Source organism: Pleurodeles waltl, chromosome 5, assembly GCF_031143425.1.
Source record: "Pleurodeles waltl isolate 20211129_DDA chromosome 5, aPleWal1.hap1.20221129, whole genome shotgun sequence".
NCBI lineage: Eukaryota > Metazoa > Chordata > Amphibia > Caudata > Salamandridae > Pleurodeles > Pleurodeles waltl.
The window spans coordinates 608,545,556-608,568,909 of record NC_090444.1 but is presented as its reverse complement, the minus strand read 5'-3'; the positions used below and the strand labels follow the sequence as shown (position 1 = coordinate 608,568,909).

The following is a 23,354-nucleotide window of genomic DNA, read 5'->3' as shown; positions in this document are numbered from 1 at the left end:
CATGCTTTCTCTCCCTACCATGGCTACAGAGGAGAGACCGTCATACTCTATGGTGGTGAGAAGAGCGGCCAAGGTCCTTGTCCTGGAGCTGCCTTCGGTGGAAGTCAGGACTAACCTCCTGACAGAGGTGCTTCAACCTACCACTTCATCCACCGAACTCCTGCTCCCCTTCAGTGAAGCCCTTAGGGATGGCCCACTGGGTGCCTGGGCCCTGTGAATCCTGTGAACTGAACAATTGCCCACTGCCCTGCTCCAGGCAACCCATGTTTCCTTACGCAACACCCCACCCCAGGTAGCTTGATTATCTAGAACACTACCTCCCATGGTGCATTCCGCTCCACACCTCCGGATAGGAAATCCTAGAGGCTGTACACACTTAGGCAGAAAATGTTTTCTTCTGCTAGCCTGGCATTGCGGTCCGTGAACACCGCATGTCTTTTGGGCATTAATCCCATACGCCGCGGGGAACGGTTGCACAAGTGCTGCCACAGGTCCCCGGAGAAAGAGACCCGGGCTGTACTTTTCCAAGCAGTTACTGATGGGAGAGGCACAGCAAAGTTCACTACACAACGTTGACTGGACATGTCTGACTCACTGGGCAGATCGGTTGCATCGACAGTGGCCCTTAGGCGCTATGCCTGGTTGAGGACGTCTGGCTTTTCGGGAGATCTCCAAGCCAACCTTATGGACATGCCCTTTGATGGCAACCATCTCGGAAAAAAACAGACTCATCGCTCAAGCGCTTCAAGGATTCTTGTGCTACGTCCAGGTCCTTGGGCCTCGTGACAGCCCCTTATCCCCTGTACGGAAGGGGCACTCAGCCACGTCCATTCCCATCCAGCCGCTGTGCTTGCTGCCCAGCCTCTGTGTGACCGGGAACATGGGATCCACCAGATAGTCCGAAGGGGCTACTCCCTTCCCTTCGAGACTTCTCCCTCATCCATGCCACCATCCTACGATCAAATAACAGAGGATCACTTGATACTTCTCCGAGAGGAAGTTACGGCTCTCTTGGCCAAGGGAGCCCTAGAGAGGGTTCCTGTGCCACAAGTAAGACGTGGTTGCTATTCTCATTACTTCTGGTACCCAAGAAGGACAAGGGCCAATGCCCTGTCCTAGATCTTTGGTCCCTCAGTCTCTTCCTCAAGAAGGAGAAGTTCCCTCAAGAAGGAGAAGTTCAAAATTCTCACTCAGGTTTTTTCTGCCCTGGACCCAATAGACTATATGGTAACGTTGGACTTGTAGGATGCATATTTCCATTTTCCCGTCCTGCCTGCCCACATATTTTACTTGCGGTTCATGGTAGGCCACAAGCACTTTCAGTTCACCGTGCTCCCTTTTGGGCTTACCAGCGCCCCTCGGGTGTTCACCAATGTGATTGCAGTGGAGCAGCTCATCTTCACCGATCAGGGATTTCATTCTCCACCCCTATCTTGTTGACCGGCTGCTGAAGACAGGCTCGCCCCAGGCTGTCGTCTCTCACCTCAAGACTGTGGCGGAGCTCCTGCGTTCTCTGGGATTCGCTATAAACGTGCCAAAGTCACACCTGACTCCCTCTCAGGCACTACCTTTCATCTGAGCTATTCTGGACCCAGTGCAGTTTCTGGCTTATCTTCCCGAGCAGCAAGTCTAGGAGTTCAGGCTATGACACAGATTTTTCAACCTCTATCCTGGATTTAGGTGAGTATGACTCTGAGGCTGTTGGGCCTCATGGCCTCCTGCTGGTGACACATGCCAGATGGCGTATGCAGGCTCTGCAGTGGGACATGAGGTTTCAGTGGGCACAGCATCAGGTAATCTCTTCGACAGGGTCCAGATCTGCAGTGCTGGTTAACAAACAATTGGGTCAGAGGCAGATCCTTCTCCAATGACAGATGCGTCACTCCTGGGGTGGGGTGGCCATCTGGGAGAGGCGGAGATCAGAGGACTCCACATCAACCTGTTGGAGCTCCATGCGCTCATGCTAGCATTGAATGCATTTCTTCCCTCTATCAAGAGAAGGGTAGTGCGGTTTTTCACCGACAACACCACTGCCATGTGGTACTGCAACAACCAAGGTGGGGAAGGGGTCGTGTATCCTTTGTCCAGAGGCTGTGTGCCTCTGAACGTGGCTGATACAACAGGACATTTCCCTGGTGGTTCAACATATGGTGGGTTCTCTGAAAATCAGAGCAGACAAACTCAGCCAGCAATGTTTAGTTGATCACAAATTGCGTCTCCATCCGAAGGTGCCGCAAGGTCTCTTTCAGTGGTGGGGAGAGCCTTGGTTGATCTGTTCGCCTCCTCAGAGACCAAGCAATGTCAGCAGTACTGCGATTTGGAGTTTCCAATGCGGCAATCACTCTGAGATGATTTTTGTCTCAAGTGAAACTCAGGCCTCCTGTACGCCTTTCCGTCCATACCCCTTGTGCCCAGAGTTCTCAAGAGGAACAAGAATGACTGCTCTCAAGTAATCCTTGTGGTTCCAGACTGGGCACAAAGAGTCTGGTATCCTGAGTTATTGAACATGGCCATCGATCATCCGATCAGACTGCCCCTTTGGGATGAGCTTCTGTCGCAGCAGCTGGGGAAGGTTCTCCACCCAAAACTGTCCAGTCTCCGCCTTCTTGCGTGGAGATTGAGCGGCAACAGTTAACAGCTTTTGACTTTCCTCCCAAAGTCTGTAACGTAATCTTGGCAGCCAAGCGTCTTTTCGCCAAAACGGTATATGCCTGTCACTGAGAGAAATTTGTGGCATGGTGCACAGACAAGCCTGGTGACCCCCTTTCCTCCTCTATCTCTGAGGTCTGAATGTTTATCCATTCTCTGGCCCAGCAGGGCTCTGCTATAGGCACTCTCAAAGATTATCTGTCTGCCATTTCTGCTTTTTTTTTTTGCAGTTGCCTGATCAATCTTCTTTGTTTTAGTCGCCTCTTGTAAATAGGTTCCTTAAAGGCCTTACTCATATGTCTCCTCCATCTCCAGACATTATATCCAATGGGATTTTAATTTAGTTTTGACATTTCTGGTGTGCGCTCCTGTCGAGCTTTTCCACAATTGTCCTTGCAAGCTTCTCACTTTGAAAACAGCCTTCCTTGTGCTATTACATGTGCCTGCAGGGTGAGTGAGCTACAGGCATTGTCATATAAGCCACCCTACCTTTCCATCTTTATTGGCAAAGTGGTGCTAGGGCTTCCTTTTTACCAAAAGTGGTTACGCCCTTCCATGTAGGCCAGTCCATCACCTTGCCTACTTTTTACGCACCCCCGCATCCTTCTAAGGAAGAGGAGACTCCCTTGCCTGAACCCAAAATGAGTGTTGGCGTTCTACCTTGATAGTACCAAAGAGTTCTGGGTGGATGATCAACTCTTTGTTGGTTATGTGGGTGCGAAGAAAGGTCCAGCAGTGCAGAAGAGAACAATCTCTAGATGGGTCGTACTCTGCATTAAAATGTGCTACATACTGGCTAAGAAGCAACCCCTTGAGGGTTTGTGTGCTCGTTCTACCAGTGCTAAAGCTGTGACCACTGCGTTAGCACGCGGAGCTCCAGTCCTTGACATCTGTCGGGCAGCAATGTAGGTGTCTCTGCACACTTTTACCAAACACTTCTGCCTTGACAGTCAGGTCCGTAGGGGCACGCACTTTCCCATTTGGGTCCTGCAGGACTTTCTAGAATGGTCTTAGTTTGCAGACCCACCTTCGGGTATGGCAATGCTTGGGTATCTATTCTAAAGTAAGGAATCTGCAACTAGATGTCTCTATCAGATAGACAAGTTACTTACCTTTGGTAACACCTTATCTGGTAGAGACAATATCTAGTTGCAGATTCCTTACCGACCCACCCATCCTCCCGGCTCTGCGAACTGATTTCCAGGGGCAGGGATTCCCCTTCATGGCCCTAGTTTTGACATACCAGTGATCAGTTTTCTTCATGGCTCTGTACTTCTGGGGTGGAAAGTTGTGAAAAGAAACTGATGTCAGCACACTGGGGTGGCACCTATATTGGTCACGCAATGTCATATATCAGGCAGGCAGACAACTATGACGACAGATGCGGAGCCAATCAACGGCATCTAATGGCAAACAAAGGTGCTGCTCGAGAAAAATCTCAGAATCCAGACTGATGCCTGGGGGAAATTCTAAGGTAAGTTATCTGCACTTAGATATTGTCTCTACCAGGTAAGGCGTTACCGAAGGTAAGTAACTTGTCCTTTACGTTTATTTACAATGGCGACTTAAATTTAGATGGGAAATCATTTTATTGTTATTCTGTGTTTTTTGCCTCTATCCTAGAACCCACACTGCAGTTAAAATTGCACCTCGGTACAGCTCTCCTGTGATCCACGTGCTTGACGCTTCCAAGAGTGTGGTGGTTGTGAGTTAAATATTTTTATATCATTCTTCTCGCAGATGTTTCATGAATTAATGTGCAAACATTCCACCAGTGTTTTATTTTGACCTTTTAGTCGGGTCTCATTCTTCATAATCTTTATTTCAAAAGTGTACAATTCCCATACAGCATACATAAAACAGATATTCACCCCATTCAGGACCAAACCAAGTGAACAAAAGATTCATAAGATACATAGGTATATATATGGTAAACTATTTTCCAATGCACCAACCAGTAAATAACAAGATGTGAAGTTATCGCGACTGGAAGCATGCATATACGTCTGACCACCATCTCTTTTTGCTGTAATTTGTTTTTATCTTTTGATGCACCCTGGCCTCTTTTGCACTGTCTGCAAAATTATGTTTTCTTTTTGGCCTAATAGCTGCTGAGTTTCTGCAAAATATGTGCGCTGTTAATTTTTATTTGTTTTCAACAGTGCATATTTTCTAGTTTTGTAGACAAAATGAAATCTCAAGGACTTATGAAGGTGTGAGGGATTTCAGTGTGGTGCTTCCAACAAAAATGTAATATATAATAGGCAACCAATCCTGCTTAGAGGTTATCTAGAGTGTTGGGGTGTACCAGCTTTGAAACATTAGGTCATATCCCAAAGATAGCTCTGCAAGTCAATTGTATTGTTCAATATATTATGATTGTGAGTTGCAGTAGGCAGCTTCTCATTGTGTTAACTTGATGAGAGAATTACCACAGGGGTTACCATTTTTTGACACAACTTTGTAATACTTTTATACGGTGCAGGATCCAGTTGTTGTGGTTGTATTAAAAATTAGGAGAGTTATGTTTTTCTTGAACAAATGGAGGAAAGTTTGTTAAGATCTTTTGAACGTGTTTTCTACTGTTATGCTCATGACACTCAGCTATTGGTACATATAACTTATGATACCAGTCAAAACCAAGCAAGTATTAGGTGCAATCTCTACCTGGATGGATGAAAACTCTTTGCTCTTAAATTCAGGCACGACAGAGATAATCTTTAGCAAAGACACCACCGAATGCTCGCCTGTCTGGTGGCTGTCTGATCTTGGCTGCCTAATCATATCTCCAGCTAGTGCTCACAGCGCGATTGTTATATTTATTATCAGTCTTTATTTTGAGGAGCATGCTAACAAGCTTACATTGATGTGCCTTTTCTTGCTTAAAGGTCTATGGGAGATCATATCATTGGTATCTCCACATTTCAGAAGGACAGTAGTCAAACCTTGTCTACCATCTAGACTGAGCTACATTAACTCCCTTTTTTGTCGATGCCACTCTATCTCAGTCAGAGGTTACGAGTTGTTCACATTCTGCAGTGAAGCAGATTCTGCGCCTAAATAATAGGACTTGAATTGCACTTTACTTACCTGCTCTCCGCTGGCTGTCAGGAAATTGATTTCTTATAATGCGCTCTGTATGACACACTGGGTATCAAATGGGCAGGGTTTGGTCTTCACTTATTTGTTCTTCCAGTCTTATTGTCCACACTGAGTTCTCGGTCAACCTGTAATTGCCTTTAAATCGCTCCCTGTGTTCTGAAGTCTTCGACCGAGTCCATTTCCTTTTCTTCTTTTCCTTCTAAAGCCTGGGTTGACCTCACTTGGTCCATCAGACAAATTTAGGACCACCTGAATTTCCGTCATAGGTTGAAGACTTTTCTATTCTCTTTTGGCTAAGTTAAATAGCTGCTCCATTCCTGAACTCTACTATCAAGTTGTACTAGCACCAAGCCACCTCCACTATGCTGCATGGTAACTGTCAAGCGTTTGTGAAATAAATGATAGTGATGGCCATAAATACAGACTTGCACCTACAACTCTCACATATCCCCAGAGTGATAGATAATTTTAGAGATGATTAAAGCTGAGATCAGTACAGTTGTGACAACCACGAAAGAGACATGTATCTCTCTGCCATAATGCTTAGCTCTCCAAAGACTGACATCTCAAATGTCTTGATTTTTGCAGAGCAATCTAACGGAATAGTGTTCTGTTTAATTACGTAATCTTCTTGGCCTTGCTTCTGCTTGTTGTGTTGCCTGATCTTGGTCCCTCCCAATGGATTGTTTCCTGAGCCCAGACACTGCAAGTATAGGTATGTATTATTTGGAGTGGTAAAAAGGGCAGGTGTCCTGGAAAACTCTCCCAAACATACCTTTAAAAAAATCCATGTTACTAACCGACAAACTGTCCAGCGACAACTGGTATATTTTTCTGGGTTCACCTCACCTATTTCCAGAGCCAGCCCATACACAGGACATTTGGACTAACATTGTTAGAGGGTTTAATAAGTGGCCAACATAGCATGAAGATAGCAGTGGCAAATACAGTTAAGATGCCAAAGGAAAAAATGCAGGACGTAAATATGAAGAGTGATACTGTATTCTGAGTTGTGTGGTATTTACAGCACTCGGTAACTACCGGGTGAATTACATAATGCACTCTTACATAAATTTGGACAGGTCAGGCCTTCACGAATTTAACAGGGGAAACAGTATGCTATTTACGATAACGTGGATTTTGGCAAAATAAGCCCCAAAACCTTCATATGTTAATCCCCATAATCTCGGGAGAGGTGCTGTTCATTGCACTCAATAAATTCCGAACCTTGGGATTTTATTTTATCGTAATGGTAGAAAGCACCTAATCCTTTGACATGCACTTAATCAGGCCTTTAGTGTTACATATGAGTATACATACGAAAAACACACTAGGCCCAAGCAAAACGCTATCCTGCAGATGAATGAATACTTGAACAATAAACACTCAAACATAAGCAGTACATGATGATACACAGTTATGCGCATGATGCAATAAAAGCAGCCAGCAGTAGCAATCAATAGTCGAGGCCTCGGGTGAATGATGGGCACTAATGCCAAAATAATGTGTAACGACACAACGCGTACACTGACAGGCATGTCTTTGTACAGGAAGTTGACTCCTGCTGTTTTGTGCCACAAACAAGATTCAGAGGGCCCTTGAGAGAGACTGAAATGTTTATTGCAAGAATCAACGGGAGGGACGAGGGCCTCCACAACCTAGCCGTGCACATGGTGCCTGTGTAGTCGTATGCACTAATATATGAAAAAGCATTCGTATTTTTCATACGTCTAAGGTTTTTCTTCGGCCAAAAGGGCTTCTTTTATTGAGAGGCAGTGAACGGACTTCTGCTTCACTTTCTTTGAAACAAGATAACGGTCGCCATATTCCAGATCTCACTGGCCTTTCCCTCTATTCCTACTGTCGGCTTATCTTGTGGCAGAAGGGCATTTTTAATTTAGAGGGGGTGTAGGTAGTTTTGCATTACTTTCCTTTGAGTCAGGGATGGCCGCTTCTGTATGCACTGGGTCAGTGGTTTTCCTTCGGAAATCCCTCATCCAGCATCTGCATGAGGGAAACTTGAATATTCCAGCAAGAGATTCTCAGTGTGGCCAAGAAGGCAATGTCCTCTAGTAAGTGACATTGAGCATCAGATAAACAAAATCGAAATTAGCATAAACTGAGCAGGGAGTGTTAGGTTAAGTAGGAATAAGATATCAGTTCTTCCCACCCGACTGAGCACTCGTGTACTGTTGGAGAACGAGTGGGTTAAGAGTACTGCTCTGAAAGTACAACTCTTTGTATAAAATGGCTGCCTTCAATTAGAAGGAGCGATTGGGTTTATGGGTCAGGCAAGTCCGGGCACAGCCACTGTGATGATCAAATCTGAGTGCGAAATGAGAGATAGCGCCTTCCCATCCAGCTTCTCATGTATCAGCCAGTATCAGTGTAGTGAGGGGGATCTTCTTCCAGAAGTGCAGCATATTTCACAAAACATAAGGACAAATCTGGAAAAACTGGCAGCATTAAGATGTCCACGTGCATGGCTTCATGCATATCACAGATTCGGACGCTGTGCTGGGCCCTGTCTCAAGTGGTAGGTGGTATCTTCCACCTGAAGGGATGTGACAGTACTTGAAAAAAAATCCTTGAGGTGTTGGTAGGTCGGTGGGTCTTGGGCCCAACAAATGGCTAACCCTAAAAAACGGAATATCTCTAAAGAGCTTTAAGTTGAAGGAGTGCTGAGCGTTGCTATGTTCCGATTTAAGCTGACAGCCATGTGAGCTTTGGTATTAGGCTGCATTTGGCAAGACAGGGGAATGGCATTTTATTTAAATACTAAACTGTGTAACTTTTCGAAGGTTCTATTACACATCTTGACATGTTCTGTATAATTAACAGTATCATAGTTAGTGGAGCACTGAGAATGACAGGAGAAAAGAGAAATGGTTGTGGTGGGCGATAGTGTGAATTTGGGTGTTTTCTGTTTTATTGGTGTACATCCAGTGAAAGCTGGTTTGTAGGAGAAGGCAGAGGTATTTGATGCTTAAATAATAATTGAGTCTGATAAGTGATTTTGAAGATTATATGAAAGAGGAAGAAGGCTGTCAACCGGTAGTTAAATGATCCCCTTAGTCTCCTGACGTTCTAAACATCACTTAAACAAAAATTAACAATGCTTCTAACTGAGTGGTCATTTTTTGCAGACCGCTAAACAGTAAGCGAATTCCAGAAAGTCTAACTGTTCATGGTACCAGTGAGTTCATGCCCACTGCATCTGTATTGCGGGTTATTTAGGGATGGAGAGCTGAAGCTGAGTAAAATGGTCTTTTCTACTTACCTTTGACGTGGACTGTACTGGGCATGGTCGCTCTGCACTACAGGAGCTTTCCAGGTGACACATGTTTTTCTGGATCCTGAGACGCAGTCAGTCCACACAGATGAGGCATTATTAGGGACACAATTTTGGTAAATTACTCTTTCGTCTGTTTTAGGATTATCCTGACATTCTTTCTAGCTACACTAGTGGTGGGAATTGTTTTTAGGGAACCAACAGTTTGTCACATAGATTAGTACCAAGAGCGTCATCACGTTTGATGGGTGTTGGAAAAAACTGATGCAACCCTTAATAACAGCCGCACAAGTTGAGAACCCCTTTTTAGGGACATCGAAAAGCTCGTTCTTGTGGAGGCTGTTCATAAGAACAAAAACATGAAATCGCATTATTGACTACATGCCCATATAATAGCCACACTGTCAAAGGACACCTTGTTGCTCCCTAGTTCTCTATAGTAAATTTTGTTATGTAATGTAATCTAACCATGGTACTCAGGGTGATTTATTAAACCTATGGACTCCAGAATGAGTGGGTTGGGGGCACATTGCTTCTTACTCCTTTCATCCTTCTGACTGTTTGACACTGCTTTAAAATGGTAGTAATGCCGTTTAGCTGATTTGCAAATCTGATATAACCTAACATGTAGTTATTGGTATAAACAACCAAAATGTAATGATTGCAACCGATGCAGATAGGTCGGCTTTAATTTATATGAGTTAAAGTCTCGTCTTTAAATCTAACTACGCATTACTCGTATTTATGCATTCTCCTGATTACTGCATTTTATAACCCCTCTTTCATTTCAGTGCTCTCAACTGCTCGATGAAAATATGAAAGATGATTTCTTTGAGGAAATAACAGAGGAGTATGAAGAGGTTAGACTGGATCACTATGAATCATTGAAGGTACGTAAATTATAAAGAACATTTGTATTTACCTCGTTTTGTACTTTCACCAACATTATTTCACACAGGCTTAGTATAGACATTTCAGCAGCCGTTCCTTCTCTACCTTTAACGTAGACCCTTTGTTCCTCTGGTTTCCTGGATTGTTGAACACGTGAGCTTGACCTGCTTGTAGAGGACCTCTCTCGTAACATATTCTATTCAGTGAACGTTCCCTGCCCCTTGTCTGAACCTCAGAGGAAATCATTAGTATGTTTGTGTCCATGACATGAATGCAGCTGAACATGAACGTAGTCTGCAGTCTCAAATGAGACCATTGAGAGAATTGAACATTCAAAATGCTAAAGCTACGAGTAGTTCGGGGACAAGCTAGAACTATCCTTCACTTCCTTCACTTGGCCATACACATATTATTACTGCAAATGCTCATCTCTGCGATGTTAGATGCAGCTGCACTTTATATGCAGCCTAAAAAAATCTTCAAGCAATGGTACTTCTCACCAATTTGCCTGAGAAAACGTTTAAACTACCCTTACCAAAAATCCTCATCTGAAAGTGGAGCGGTTAATCTCACAATTCTTGCTCCAGTGGTAGAGTGCCTCTAAGTAAACGTAAAAAGTATTGCAACTGTGTCACAGTCATATTTACACTGTTGCCAGAAAGACAGTTCCACCCAGAATTCTTAAGGTCCTGGACATGTATGTCAAGCCTCTGGAGCATAGGACCCTCCGCAGACCAAATCTTCTGCTACTCGAAACTCAGTTACACTGTCTGGTCAGTCCAGCTCACCTTAAGGGTGGGATGGTCCCAGGCAACCTTTGAACTGTAGGATTGAGTAGTCTATCATGCAGTGGCAGCCGGTAATTTTAGGAGGGAGGGGGCAGTGGGAAGCACACTCACACTCACACTTATTCATTCACACACGCACATCCATTCACAACACTCATCAACATTCAAACATACACGCATGTACCAAACATTCATTTAAAACACACACACACTTACCTTCAGTTCGGAGGTCCCAGGAAGGTTGGGACTGCTGCCTTCCCTCTCTGGCTGACATTAGTTCAGCCAATAACGCAAGGTAGCACTCCCAACTTCATCACAGAGTTGGATGGGGCCAGTGAGACTGCTGATCCCACTCCATGACGAGGTGTCACTGATTGACACTCGCCCTGGGCGCTTCAGGGCTTCAACCTGAAGCGCCCAGGTCGGAGTCAGTGGGTGCCGTGACTAGGGGAAGGGCCTCGAGGCACATTTGCTGAGCTGAGGAGGTCACGCCCATAGGAGCTGTGACCTCTTCAGCCCAGCAAAGTTCAGCGCAGGCACCCAGGACTCTGCACAAACTGCGCATGTCTCGCTCCTGGCTGCCTGAGCTGAACATTAAAAGTGTCTGTTAGGCTGACCTTTGCTCAGCCTGACAGACACTCTTCATGATGGTCAAAAGGTGGTGGGGGTGTGGCCCCTCCGCCCTAAAGGACTTGCCGCGGCTGCTGTCATGTTGGTTGTGGTGTGTTAAACTTGTTACACCAGGAGTAAAGCCTGTCTCTCTCCTAGGTCGCAGATCGAGGAACACAGTTTATTTAGCTTTTCTACAGTTACTGTGAGGCATGTGCTGGTGGTTGTTGAAAAGGAAGTGACTCTTTGGCCTCAAGCATGAAATGTCACTGCAAGAAGAATTAAAAAATGTTTGGCACATCATCTGTCTATGGTGAAACACAGGAAGCAGAAGCATTGAAAGGCACCACCCCTTGCTAATCTTTGCTCTTGGGTCAGGAGTCTGCAGTAGTCATGTTAAGAGATTGCTGGTGATGCATCTGACCCAGCAATATGTGTTCCTACCATGTTCCTACAGTCCTGACCCAGAGCAGGACTTGATAGTAGTATCTCTTGTGCAGTCACAGATCACCGGCTCTAAGGGTCTGCCAGTAACGGTTGCCTACTTCCGATTTAGTCTGTCCAGGTGATTCTCATGTGGGCCCGCTTTGAGAGAGGTTGGGTTGCATGGCAGATGTGGTGGGTACGTTTGACTTATCAGACAAGGAGCACTTGCTTCAGACTCTCCTTGCACTCTCTTGCAACTCTATGCTGTCCTTTATTCTGAGCTCAAACTAATTTCTAGAATTTTTGAGTACGTAGCCAATGGCTGGACAGTGTGCTATAATCTTGCTTCTGCAATTTACACTACCTCTCATGTAGGTCCTTTCAATCTGTCTTCAGCTTGCAGTACCAGTTGATTGGTTTCTTCCGGCACTGCTAATCATGCCACGACTATTTGTAATAGACTCCAGGATTATCCTTTTTTGTTAGGGTAGAAAACTAGTTGCATACAGCTGCATCAATTTATAATCACCATTGCATTAATTCATTAAATTTTTTTTATCCCTGTTTGAAATTTTTATAATGTTGCATAAACTAATTCTGTGGCTCAGCTTTACAAGGTTTGTTTTCACACCACATGTGAACAGCACTGAATGTAAAAGACTGGTTATTGTAACCCGCACACCCTACCCAAAACATGAATTAAGTGGTGTAAATGTCAGGAAGCAATGCTAATCAAAAGGATCCTTCATTAATGATTTACACACTCAGGATCAGTAGAAATGGAAAATATGTATTTCAACATATTTATTTTATAATGTTTATTGTAAAATGCCGAGATCTAGTGCACACAATATTGCTAACATTGCAGAAGAATATAATAAGCAGCTAAGCTTTCCAATAACAGTGAAAATAAGGAAGAATTGTAATATCACAATTTATATAGCCCAAACACTCTCACTGTGCTTCTTCTAAGCGCTATGCTAGTTCTAGCAGATGAATAAAGAACAAGCTTGAGTTTTGAAGGTAGTGCACATACCTGGACAACAGAGTTTGTTGTCCGTTTGTAATACCTTGTCAGCTACTTCAAGCACAAGGAGCTAGGAGCACGTGTCTATGAGAGAGCACCAATTTGTGAAGGCAGAATGGAATGCTTCCTCAGGAAGTCTTGCTGGAGGATTCTGTGGTCGAGATGAAATCTGGTGCCATGCTCCTCTGGATCTACAGTCTGCAACTATGACCTGTGGGAAGATTCTCTTATGACTAGGTGGTCAATTGGTAGACCTTATAAATTGTATCTTATCTAACTTGTAATTTGCAATGTCACCATAGTCAAATACATCAGTGGATGAACTAATAAGGTGAAATCTGTCAATATAGACTACATTATGTGGCTTATGGTTCTTATATAATCCAGAAGAAGTCACCTTTCCCATACTGATGTCGCACTGGAGTTTTTGTTGATGTCTATATCTGACAGTTTCACAGTTCTTGGAAAGATAGGCACAAACAACATCTGCTTCAAAGGCAGACGTGTTGATGATTCTTCATAATTTGATGAAAGATGGCAGCCTCCATTGTCGAAGATGGCAGCCTTTATTACCTATGGATGGATTCGTGGTCAAACGTAAACACGCTGGACAGGCTAACTAAAACGGAGACTGTAGTTCAAATGGAAGGTGTCCTATATGTGTTTAACAACCTTAAACTAAAGAAAGAAACCTAATAGCTAGTGATTAAAATAGATAAAGTAATAGAATTATGGACATTTCTGGAATCATTTCTAAGCGAAATAGTCAGTTTTTGATTGATCCTTTTTTATCAGACATATTCACTATACATTTAAAGAATAAAAGCACATGCTAGAAGCCTGCATTTGATGAGATATCAATCCATCACTTGTTACAAGTTCAGTAACACACATCTTTAAACTGAAAAAGGGGTCTCTTCACTGAGAGATATAATCCTTACAACAATATTAATTTTTAAAGCATACAAAGATTGGAATAGCATGACTGTATGCAGTATACCATTGCAGTTCTTAACTTTGGTACCTTCATTGATTTCTAATTTTGCATAATTGAAGAATGTGTGATTAATACACAAGTAAATTAAATAAAATTATGATTGTTGGCATGTGCAGCTGTAGATACACATGCTTTGCATACTCCTACTCCTGCCATCTAGTGTTGGGTTCAGAGTGTTACATGTTGTTTTTCTTCAAAGAAGCATTTTCGAGTCACAGGATAGAGTGACTCTCCCTTCTCGGTGATACTGCGCATGGGCATCGACTTCTTTGTTAGATTTTTTTCTCCCCGCCATCGGGTTTGGATATGTGTGTCTTTGTTCCGTCTTTCAACTCGCTCCTGTTCGAAACTTTTCTTTCAGTTTTCTCCTTTATCAGAGGTATTGTTCTTAATCGTGTATTTTCATCTTCGGGCTTGCCTCAACTTGTCGATCCAAGCATCGACAGCGCACCATCTGGGGCTTCATCCCTTGTTTGGGCCTACCTCACTACGCAGTACAGACCAGCACCCATTGCTGATGGAACGGACACCGTTTCGTTTCTGCCGTACCATGCAAAGAATCCACACATCAACCAACATCTGGTGTGTAACCTATGCCTCTTCCCGACCACCTGGAAGCTGCTTGTAGGAAAGTCACTCTTTTTGGCATGGTTACCCCCACCTTTTGCCGATCAGTGTGTCTGCTAACCAGAACCCCAGTGATTGTAAACTCTCATCTAAATGTGGTTGCTTTTGTACCCTTTATACCACACAATTTGCATACTGGTGTACCTCTGTAAGTCCCTAGTATATGGTACTTGGGTACCCAGGGCATTGGTATACCAGGGGTCCTCCATGGACTGTAGCATGTATTATGCCACCCCAGGGAGCCCATGCAAACTGTGTCTGCAGGCCTGCCATTACAGCCTGCCTGAAAAGGTGCATGCACCCTTTGACTGCTGGTCACTGTACCAGGTCACTGTAAGTCACCCCTATGGTAGGCCCTCCTAGCCCAGAGGGCAGGGTGCAGGTTCCTGTGTGTGAGGGCAGCCCTGCATGAGCAGAGGTGCCCCTATGAACTCCAGTTCCAATGCTCTGGACTTTGTAAGTGCGGGGATGCCATTTTACCTGTGTTCTGACCACAGGTAAATAATGGTAACTGCGAACCTAGGCATGTTTGGTATCAAACATGTCGGAATCATACACCAATACTAATGCCAGTATTGGTGGCATGATTCCATGGACTCTGGGGGCTCCTTAGAGAATTCCCCCCCCCCCACCCAGTATTGCTCCTACCAGTCTCCCAGGGTTTGCGGGCAGCCCACGCTGCTGCAGCCCCTCAGACAGGTTTCTGCCCTCCTGCTGCTTAACCAGCGCAATTAGGGGAAGGCAGAACAAAGGATTTTCTGTGGGAGAGGGGGGCAACACCCTCTCCCTTGGAAATAGGTGTAGGAAGTTGGCTCTGTATGTGCTATTTCAAAGTAAGGAATAGCATGCACAGAGTCCAAGGGTTCCCCTTAGAGGTAAAATAGTGGTAAAAATAGATAATACTAATGCTCTATTTTGTGGTAGTGTGGTCGAGCAATAGGCTTATCCAAGGAGTAGTGTTAAGCATTTGTTGTACATACACATAGACAATAAATGAGGTACACACACTCAGAGACAAATCCAGCCAATAGGTTTTTGTATAGAAAAATATCTTTTCTTAGTTTATTTTAAGAACCACAGGTTCAAATTTAACATGTAATATCTTGTTTGAAAGGTATTGCAGGTAAGTACATTAGGAACTTTGAATCATTTCAATTGCATGTATACTTTTCAAGTTATTCACAAATAGCTATTTTAAAAGTGGACACTTAGTGCAATTTTCACAGTTCCTAGGGGAGGTAAGTATTTGTTAGGTTAACCAGGTAAGTAAGACACTTACAGGGCTTAGTTCTTGGTCCAAGGTAGCCCACCGTTGGGGGTTCAGAGCAACCCCAAAGTCACCACACCAGCAGCTCAGGGCCGGTCAGGTGCAGAGTTCAAAGTGGTGCCCAAAAACACATAGGCTAGAATGGAGAGAAGGGCGTGCCCCGGTTCCGGTCTGCTTGCAGGTAAGTACCCGCGTCTTCGGAGGGCAGACCAGGGGGGTTTTGTAGGGCACCGGGGGGGACACAAGCCCACACAGAAATTTCACCCTCAGCGGCGCGGGGGCGGCCGGGTGCAGTGTAGAAACAAGCGTCGGGTTCGCAATGTTAGTCTATGAGAGATCTCGGGATCTCTTCAGCGCTGCAGGCAGGCAAGGGGGGGGTTCCTCGGGGAAACCTCCACTTGATCAAGGGAGAGGGACTCCTGGGGGTCACTCCTCCAGTGAAAGTCCGGTCCTTCAGGTCCTGGGGGCTGCGGGTGCAGGGTCTCTCCCAGGTGTCGGGACTTAGGATTCAAAGAGTCGCGGTCAGGGGAAGCCTCGGGATTCCCTCTGCAGGCGGCGCTGTAGGGGCTCAGGGGGGACAGGTTTTGGTACTCACAGTATCAGAGTAGTCCTGGGGTCCCGCCTGAGGTGTCGGATCTCCACCAGCCGAGTCGGGGTCGCCGGGTGCAGTGTTGCAAGTCTCACGCTTCTTGCGGGGAGCTTGCAGGGTTCTTTAAAGCTGCTGGAAACAAAGTTGCAGCTTTTCTTGGAGCAGGTCCGCTGTCCTCGGGAGTTTCTTGTCTTTTCGAAGCAGGGGCAGTCCTCAGAGGATGTCGAGGTCGCTGGTCCCTTTGGAAGGCGTCGCTGGAGCAGGATCTTTGGAAGGCAGGAGACAGGCCGGTGAGTTTCTGGAGCCAAGGCAGTTGTCGTCTTCTGGTCTTCCGCTGCAGGGGTTTTCAGCTGGGCAGTCCTTCTTCTTGTAGTTGCAGGAATCTAATTTTCTAGGGTTCAGGGTAGCCCTTAAATACTAAATTTAAGGGCGTGTTTAGGTCTGGGGGGTTAGTAGCCAATGGCTACTAGCCCTGAGGGTGGGTACACCCTCTTTGTGCCTCCTCCCAAGGGGAGGGGGTCACAATCCTAACCCTATTGGGGGAATCCTCCATCTGCAAGATGGAGGATTTCTAAAAGTTAGAGTCACCTCAGCTCAGGCCACCTTAGGGGCTGTCCTGACTGGCCAGTGACTCCTCCTTGTTTTTCTCATTATTTTCTCCGGCCTTGCCGCCAAAAGTGGGGCCTGGCCGGAGGGGGCGGGCAACTCCACTAGCTGGAGTGTCCTGCTGGGTTGGCACAAAGGAGGTGAGCCTTTGAGGCTCACCGCCAGGTGTGACAATTCCTGCCTGGGGGAGGTGTTAGCATCTCCACCCAGTGCAGGCTTTGTTACTGGCCTCAGAGTGACAAAGGCACTCTCCCCATGGGGCCAGCAACATGTCTCGGTTTGTGGCAGGCTGCTAAAACTAGTCAGCCTACACAGATAGTCGGTTAAGTTTCAGGGGGCACCTCTAAGGTGCCCTCTGTGGTGTATTTTACAATAAAATGTACACTGGCATCAGTGTGCATTTATTGTGCTGAGAAGTTTGATACCAAACTTCCCAGTTTTCAGTGTAGCCATTATGGTACTGTGGAGTCCGTGTTTGACAAACTCCCAGACCATATACTCTTATGGCTACCCTGCACTTACAATGTCTAAGGTTTTGTTTAGACACTGTAGGGGTACCATGCTCATGCACTGGTACCCTCACCTATGGTATAGTGCACCCTGCCTTAGGGCTGTAAGGCCTGCTAGAGGGGTGTCTTACCTATACTGCATAGGCAGTGAGAGGCTGGCATGGCACCCTGAGGGGAGTGCCATGTCGACTTACTCGTTTTGTTCTCACTAGCACACACAAGCTGGCAAGCAGTGTGTCTGTGCTGAGTGAGAGGTCTCTAGGGTGGCATAATACATGCTACAGCCCTTAGAGACCTTCCCTGGCATCAGGGCCCTTGGTACCAGAGGTACCAGTTACCAGGGACTTATCTGGATGCCAGGGTGTGCCAATTGTGGAAACAATGGTACATTTTAGGTGAAAGAACACTGGTGCTGGGGCCTGGTTAGCAGGGTCCCAGCACTCTTCTCAGTCAAGTCAGCATCAGTATCAGGCAAAAAGTGGGGGGTAACTGCAACCGGGAGCCATTTCTTTACACAAGCCCCCCCCAGCCCACAGGCCAGGAGACTCAGCCAACGCTGGAAGAGTCTTCCTAGTCTGTCAGGCGAGGAAGAGTAGAGGAAATGGCTGGTTTGTTGCAGGGCCTACTCTGCCTTACATCCTCCTGTTCAGGTCATTCCCTCTGGGGAACTGACCCACTTCCACAGTGATAGGACCTAGTCTGAACTGCCTCTTGTCTGTGCTTTTTATGTCTTCACCCATTCTCTCTATTTTGAGGTCAGAGGTATCCACCTCTGCTAATCTTATCTTAGCCAGGGTCACCCCTAGCTTACCCAAAGAGGTTACCCAGAGCTGGAGTAACCCCACCATGACCAACAGGGTCAGGGGGCCTAACTTGTTATTTGGCATGGGGTCAGACCACCATGCCAAGGATAGTGCAGCCATAAAGGCTAACACCCAGCAGAGGCCACTGACAGCTGTCAGTGCCCAGAACCACACCTTTAGCTCTTCACCTACAAGGGAAGGGGCTAAGTTACAGGCTTCTTTGGGTTCAGGGTGCCTGTCTGCTGTATTAGAGTGGGGGGTTACCACATCTTGTAGTAAACACCCTTCTTCCACTCTTTCTTCTGTTAGCTGAGGAGCCACCCACTCAGGCTTAACAGTTGCCTGACTAGCCAGGACTTCTTGTGGGTCAGGTTGGACTTTATCAGAGCCATTTTTGGAGTTCTCCCCTACTGGAGCAGAATCTCCTTGGCTTGCTGGAACCTTGGCTAAAGGTTGTCCACCTTTCCTACTCTGTTTCCTTTTCTTTTTCCTCTGGGGCCTACTTGCATTTACTGCAGAGGCAGGCACTCCAGAATCCTTGGGAGAGGACTGGCCCTGGACCAGTTCTTCTCTTAGGCTCTGACTAACCTCTGGGTAGTCATTTCCAAGGAGACAATCAAGGGGGAGGTCTGTACTGACTACCACCCTTCTCCAGCTAAAAGTTCCACCCACTTCTATGGGCACAAGAGCCACAGGCCTATTAGTGACCCTGTCTGGGCTAACTCTTACTCTGGCCATCTCACCTGGGATGTACTGGTTTGAGAGCACCAGCCTGTCATGCACAATAGTGTGACTGGCACAAGTGTCTCTCAGGGCAGTGGCTGGGATTCCATTCACCTGTAGGTGGTGGAAGTGTCTACTTCCCTCTGGAATCTCCAACTCACCTGTTGGGCCCATTTTCCAGTTGAAAGCTATGAAGACCTCCTCATCTGAGGAGTCATCTCCAATGGCTACACTGGTTACCCCTGGAATTTTGTTCTGGGGTTTGTTTTTGGGACAAGAAGTGTCCTTGGTGTGGTGCCCAGACTGTTTACAGTTGTGGCACCATGCCTTCGTGGCATCCCAGTTCTTACCCTGGTACCCACCTTTGTTTTGGGTTGTGTCTTGGGGCCCACCCACCTGTTCTGGTTTTTGGGGGGCTACAGAGGACTCTTTTTCTTTGTTTCTAGTGTCACCCACTTTCTCCTGGGGAGTTTTTGTAACCCCTTTCTTTTGGTCACCCCCAGTGGAAGTTTTGGTTACCCTAGTCTTGACCCAGTGGTCTGCCTTCTTTCCCAATTCTTGGGGAGAAATTGGACCTAGGTCTACCAGATACTGACGCAACTTTTCATTGAAGCAGTTACTTAAAATGTGTTCTGTCATAAACAAATTATAAAGCCCAACATAGTCACACACTTCATTTCCAGTTAACCAACCATCTAGTGTTTTTACTGAGTAGTCTACAAAATCAACCCAGGTCTGGCTCGAGGATTTTTGAGCCCCCCTGAATCTAATTCTATACTCCTCAGTGGAGAATCCAAAGCCCTCAATCAGGGTACCCTTCATGAGGTCATAAGATTCTGCATCTTTTCCAGAGAGTGTGAGGAGTCTATCCCTACACTTTCCAGTGAACATTTCCCAAAGGAGAGCACCCCAGTGAGATCTGTTTACTTTTCTGGTTACACAAGCCCTCTCAAAAGCTGTGAACCATTTGGTGATGTCATCACCATCTTCATATTTTGTTACAATCCCTTTGGGGATTTTTAGGATGTCAGGAGAATCTCTGACCCTATTTAAGTTGCTGCCACCATCGATGGGACCTAGGCCCATCTCTTTTCTTTCCCTTTCTATGGCTAGGAGCTGCTTTTCCAAAGCCAATCTTTTGACCATCCTGGCTAACAGGGGGTCATCTTCACTGGAGTTATCCTCAGTGATTTCAGAGGTGTTGGTCTCTCCTGTGAGGGAACCAGCATCTCTGACTATTATTTTTGGAGTTAGGGTTTGAGGGACCCTGTTCTCCCTAGATAGGACTGGTAGGGGGGAATTGTCCTCCAAGTCACTATCCTCTTCCTCTGAGTTGCCACCCTCAGAGGGGTTGGCCTTTTCAAACTCTGCCAAAAGCTCCTGGAGCTGTATTTTGGTAGGTTTGGGGCCCATTGTTATTTTCTTTATTTTACAGAGTGACCTTAGCTCCCTCATCTTAAGATGGAGGTAAGGTGTGGTGTCGAGTTCCACCACAGTCACATCTGTGCTAGACATTTTGCTTCTAAAAGTTGGAATACTTTTTAAGAATCTACAACTGGTTCTAGAATCTAATTCAAACTTTTACAAACTTTTAAACTCTCAAAGAAATGCTAAACAGGATCTAACACAAGGCCCTAGCAGGTCTTTTAAGAATTTAGAAAACTTTTCAAATTGCAAAAATCAATTTCTAATGACAATTTTGGAATTTGTCGTGTGATCAGGTATTGGCTGAGTAGTCCAGCAAATGCAAAGTCTTGTACCCCACCGCTGATCCACCAATGTAGGAAGTTGGCTCTGTATGTGCTATTTCAAAGTAAGGAATAGCATGCACAGAGTCCAAGGGTTCCCCTTAGAGGTAAAATAGTGGTAAAAATAGATAATACTAATGCTCTATTTTGTGGTAGTGTGGTCGAGCAATAGGCTTATCCAAGGAGTAGTGTTAAGCATTTGTTGTACATACACATAGACAATAAATGAGGTACACACACTCAGAGACAAATCCAGCCAATAGGTTTTTGTATAGAAAAATATCTTTTCTTAGTTTATTTTAAGAACCACAGGTTCAAATTTAACATGTAATATCTTGTTTGAAAGGTATTGCAGGTAAGTACATTAGGAACTTTGAATCATTTCAATTGCATGTATACTTTTCAAGTTATTCACAAATAGCTATTTTAAAAGTGGACACTTAGTGCAATTTTCACAGTTCCTAGGGGAGGTAAGTATTTGTTAGGTTAACCAGGTAAGTAAGACACTTACAGGGCTTAGTTCTTGGTCCAAGGTAGCCCACCGTTGGGGGTTCAGAGCAACCCCAAAGTCACCACACCAGCAGCTCAGGGCCGGTCAGGTGCAGAGTTCAAAGTGGTGCCCAAAAACACATAGGCTAGAATGGAGAGAAGGGGGTGCCCCGGTTCCGGTCTGCTTGCAGGTAAGTACCCGCGTCTTCGGAGGGCAGACCAGGGGGGTTTTGTAGGGCACCGGGGGGGACACAAGCCCACACAGAAATTTCACCCTCAGCGGCGCGGGGGCGGCCGGGTGCAGTGTAGAAACAAGCGTCGGGTTCGCAATGTTAGTCTATGAGAGATCTCGGGATCTCTTCAGCGCTGCAGGCAGGCAAGGGGGGGGTTCCTCGGGGAAACCTCCACTTGATCAAGGGAGAGGGACTCCTGGGGGTCACTCCTCCAGTGAAAGTCCGGTCCTTCAGGTCCTGGGGGCTGCGGGTGCAGGGTCTCTCCCAGGTGTCGGGACTTAGGATTCAAAGAGTCGCGGTCAGGGGAAGCCTCGGGATTCCCTCTGCAGGCGGCGCTGTAGGGGCTCAGGGGGGACAGGTTTTGGTACTCACAGTATCAGAGTAGTCCTGGGGTCCCGCCTGAGGTGTCGGATCTCCACCAGCCGAGTCGGGGTCGCCGGGTGCAGTGTTGCAAGTCTCACGCTTCTTGCGGGGAGCTTGCAGGGTTCTTTAAAGCTGCTGGAAACAAAGTTGCAGCTTTTCTTGGAGCAGGTCCGCTGTCCTCGGGAGTTTCTTGTCTTTTCGAAGCAGGGGCAGTCCTCAGAGGATGTCGAGGTCGCTGGTCCCTTTGGAAGGCGTCGCTGGAGCAGGATCTTTGGAAGGCAGGAGACAGGCCGGTGAGTTTCTGGAGCCAAGGCAGTTGTCGTCTTCTGGTCTTCCGCTGCAGGGGTTTTCAGCTGGGCAGTCCTTCTTCTTGTAGTTGCAGGAATCTAATTTTCTAGGGTTCAGGGTAGCCCTTAAATACTAAATTTAAGGGCGTGTTTAGGTCTGGGGGGTTAGTAGCCAATGGCTACTAGCCCTGAGGGTGGGTACACCCTCTTTGTGCCTCCTCCCAAGGGGAGGGGGTCACAATCCTAACCCTATTGGGGGAATCCTCCATCTGCAAGATGGAGGATTTCTAAAAGTTAGAGTCACCTCAGCTCAGGCCACCTTAGGGGCTGTCCTGACTGGCCAGTGACTCCTCCTTGTTTTTCTCATTATTTTCTCCGGCCTTGCCGCCAAAAGTGGGGCCTGGCCGGAGGGGGCGGGCAACTCCACTAGCTGGAGTGTCCTGCTGGGTTGGCACAAAGGAGGTGAGCCTTTGAGGCTCACCGCCAGGTGTGACAATTCCTGCCTGGGGGAGGTGTTAGCATCTCCACCCAGTGCAGGCTTTGTTACTGGCCTCAGAGTGACAAAGGCACTCTCCCCATGGGGCCAGCAACATGTCTCGGTTTGTGGCAGGCTGCTAAAACTAGTCAGCCTACACAGATAGTCGGTTAAGTTTCAGGGGGCACCTCTAAGGTGCCCTCTGTGGTGTATTTTACAATAAAATGTACACTGGCATCAGTGTGCATTTATTGTGCTGAGAAGTTTGATACCAAACTTCCCAGTTTTCAGTGTAGCCATTATGGTACTGTGGAGTCCGTGTTTGACAAACTCCCAGACCATATACTCTTATGGCTACCCTGCACTTACAATGTCTAAGGTTTTGTTTAGACACTGTAGGGGTACCATGCTCATGCACTGGTACCCTCACCTATGGTATAGTGCACCCTGCCTTAGGGCTGTAAGGCCTGCTAGAGGGGTGTCTTACCTATACTGCATAGGCAGTGAGAGGCTGGCATGGCACCCTGAGGGGAGTGCCATGTCGACTTACTCGTTTTGTTCTCACTAGCACACACAAGCTGGCAAGCAGTGTGTCTGTGCTGAGTGAGAGGTCTCTAGGGTGGCATAATACATGCTACAGCCCTTAGAGACCTTCCCTGGCATCAGGGCCCTTGGTACCAGAGGTACCAGTTACCAGGGACTTATCTGGATGCCAGGGTGTGCCAATTGTGGAAACAATGGTACATTTTAGGTGAAAGAACACTGGTGCTGGGGCCTGGTTAGCAGGGTCCCAGCACTCTTCTCAGTCAAGTCAGCATCAGTATCAGGCAAAAAGTGGGGGGTAACTGCAACCG

At 46.3% G+C, this 23,354-nt stretch overlaps 1 protein-coding gene across 1 annotated transcript in view; it reads left to right on the top strand.

The window, feature by feature from the left end:
• The window catches only part of MTR (5-methyltetrahydrofolate-homocysteine methyltransferase), a 484,998-nt gene that overhangs the window by 345,053 nt on the left and 116,591 nt on the right, over nucleotides 1-23,354 (top strand). The window contains exons 25-26 of the mRNA XM_069234453.1: nucleotides 4,273-4,354; nucleotides 9,835-9,933. Of these exons, the coding sequence (XP_069090554.1) occupies nucleotides 4,273-4,354; nucleotides 9,835-9,933 (181 nt within the window). The remainder of the gene's footprint in view (nucleotides 1-4,272; nucleotides 4,355-9,834; nucleotides 9,934-23,354) is intronic.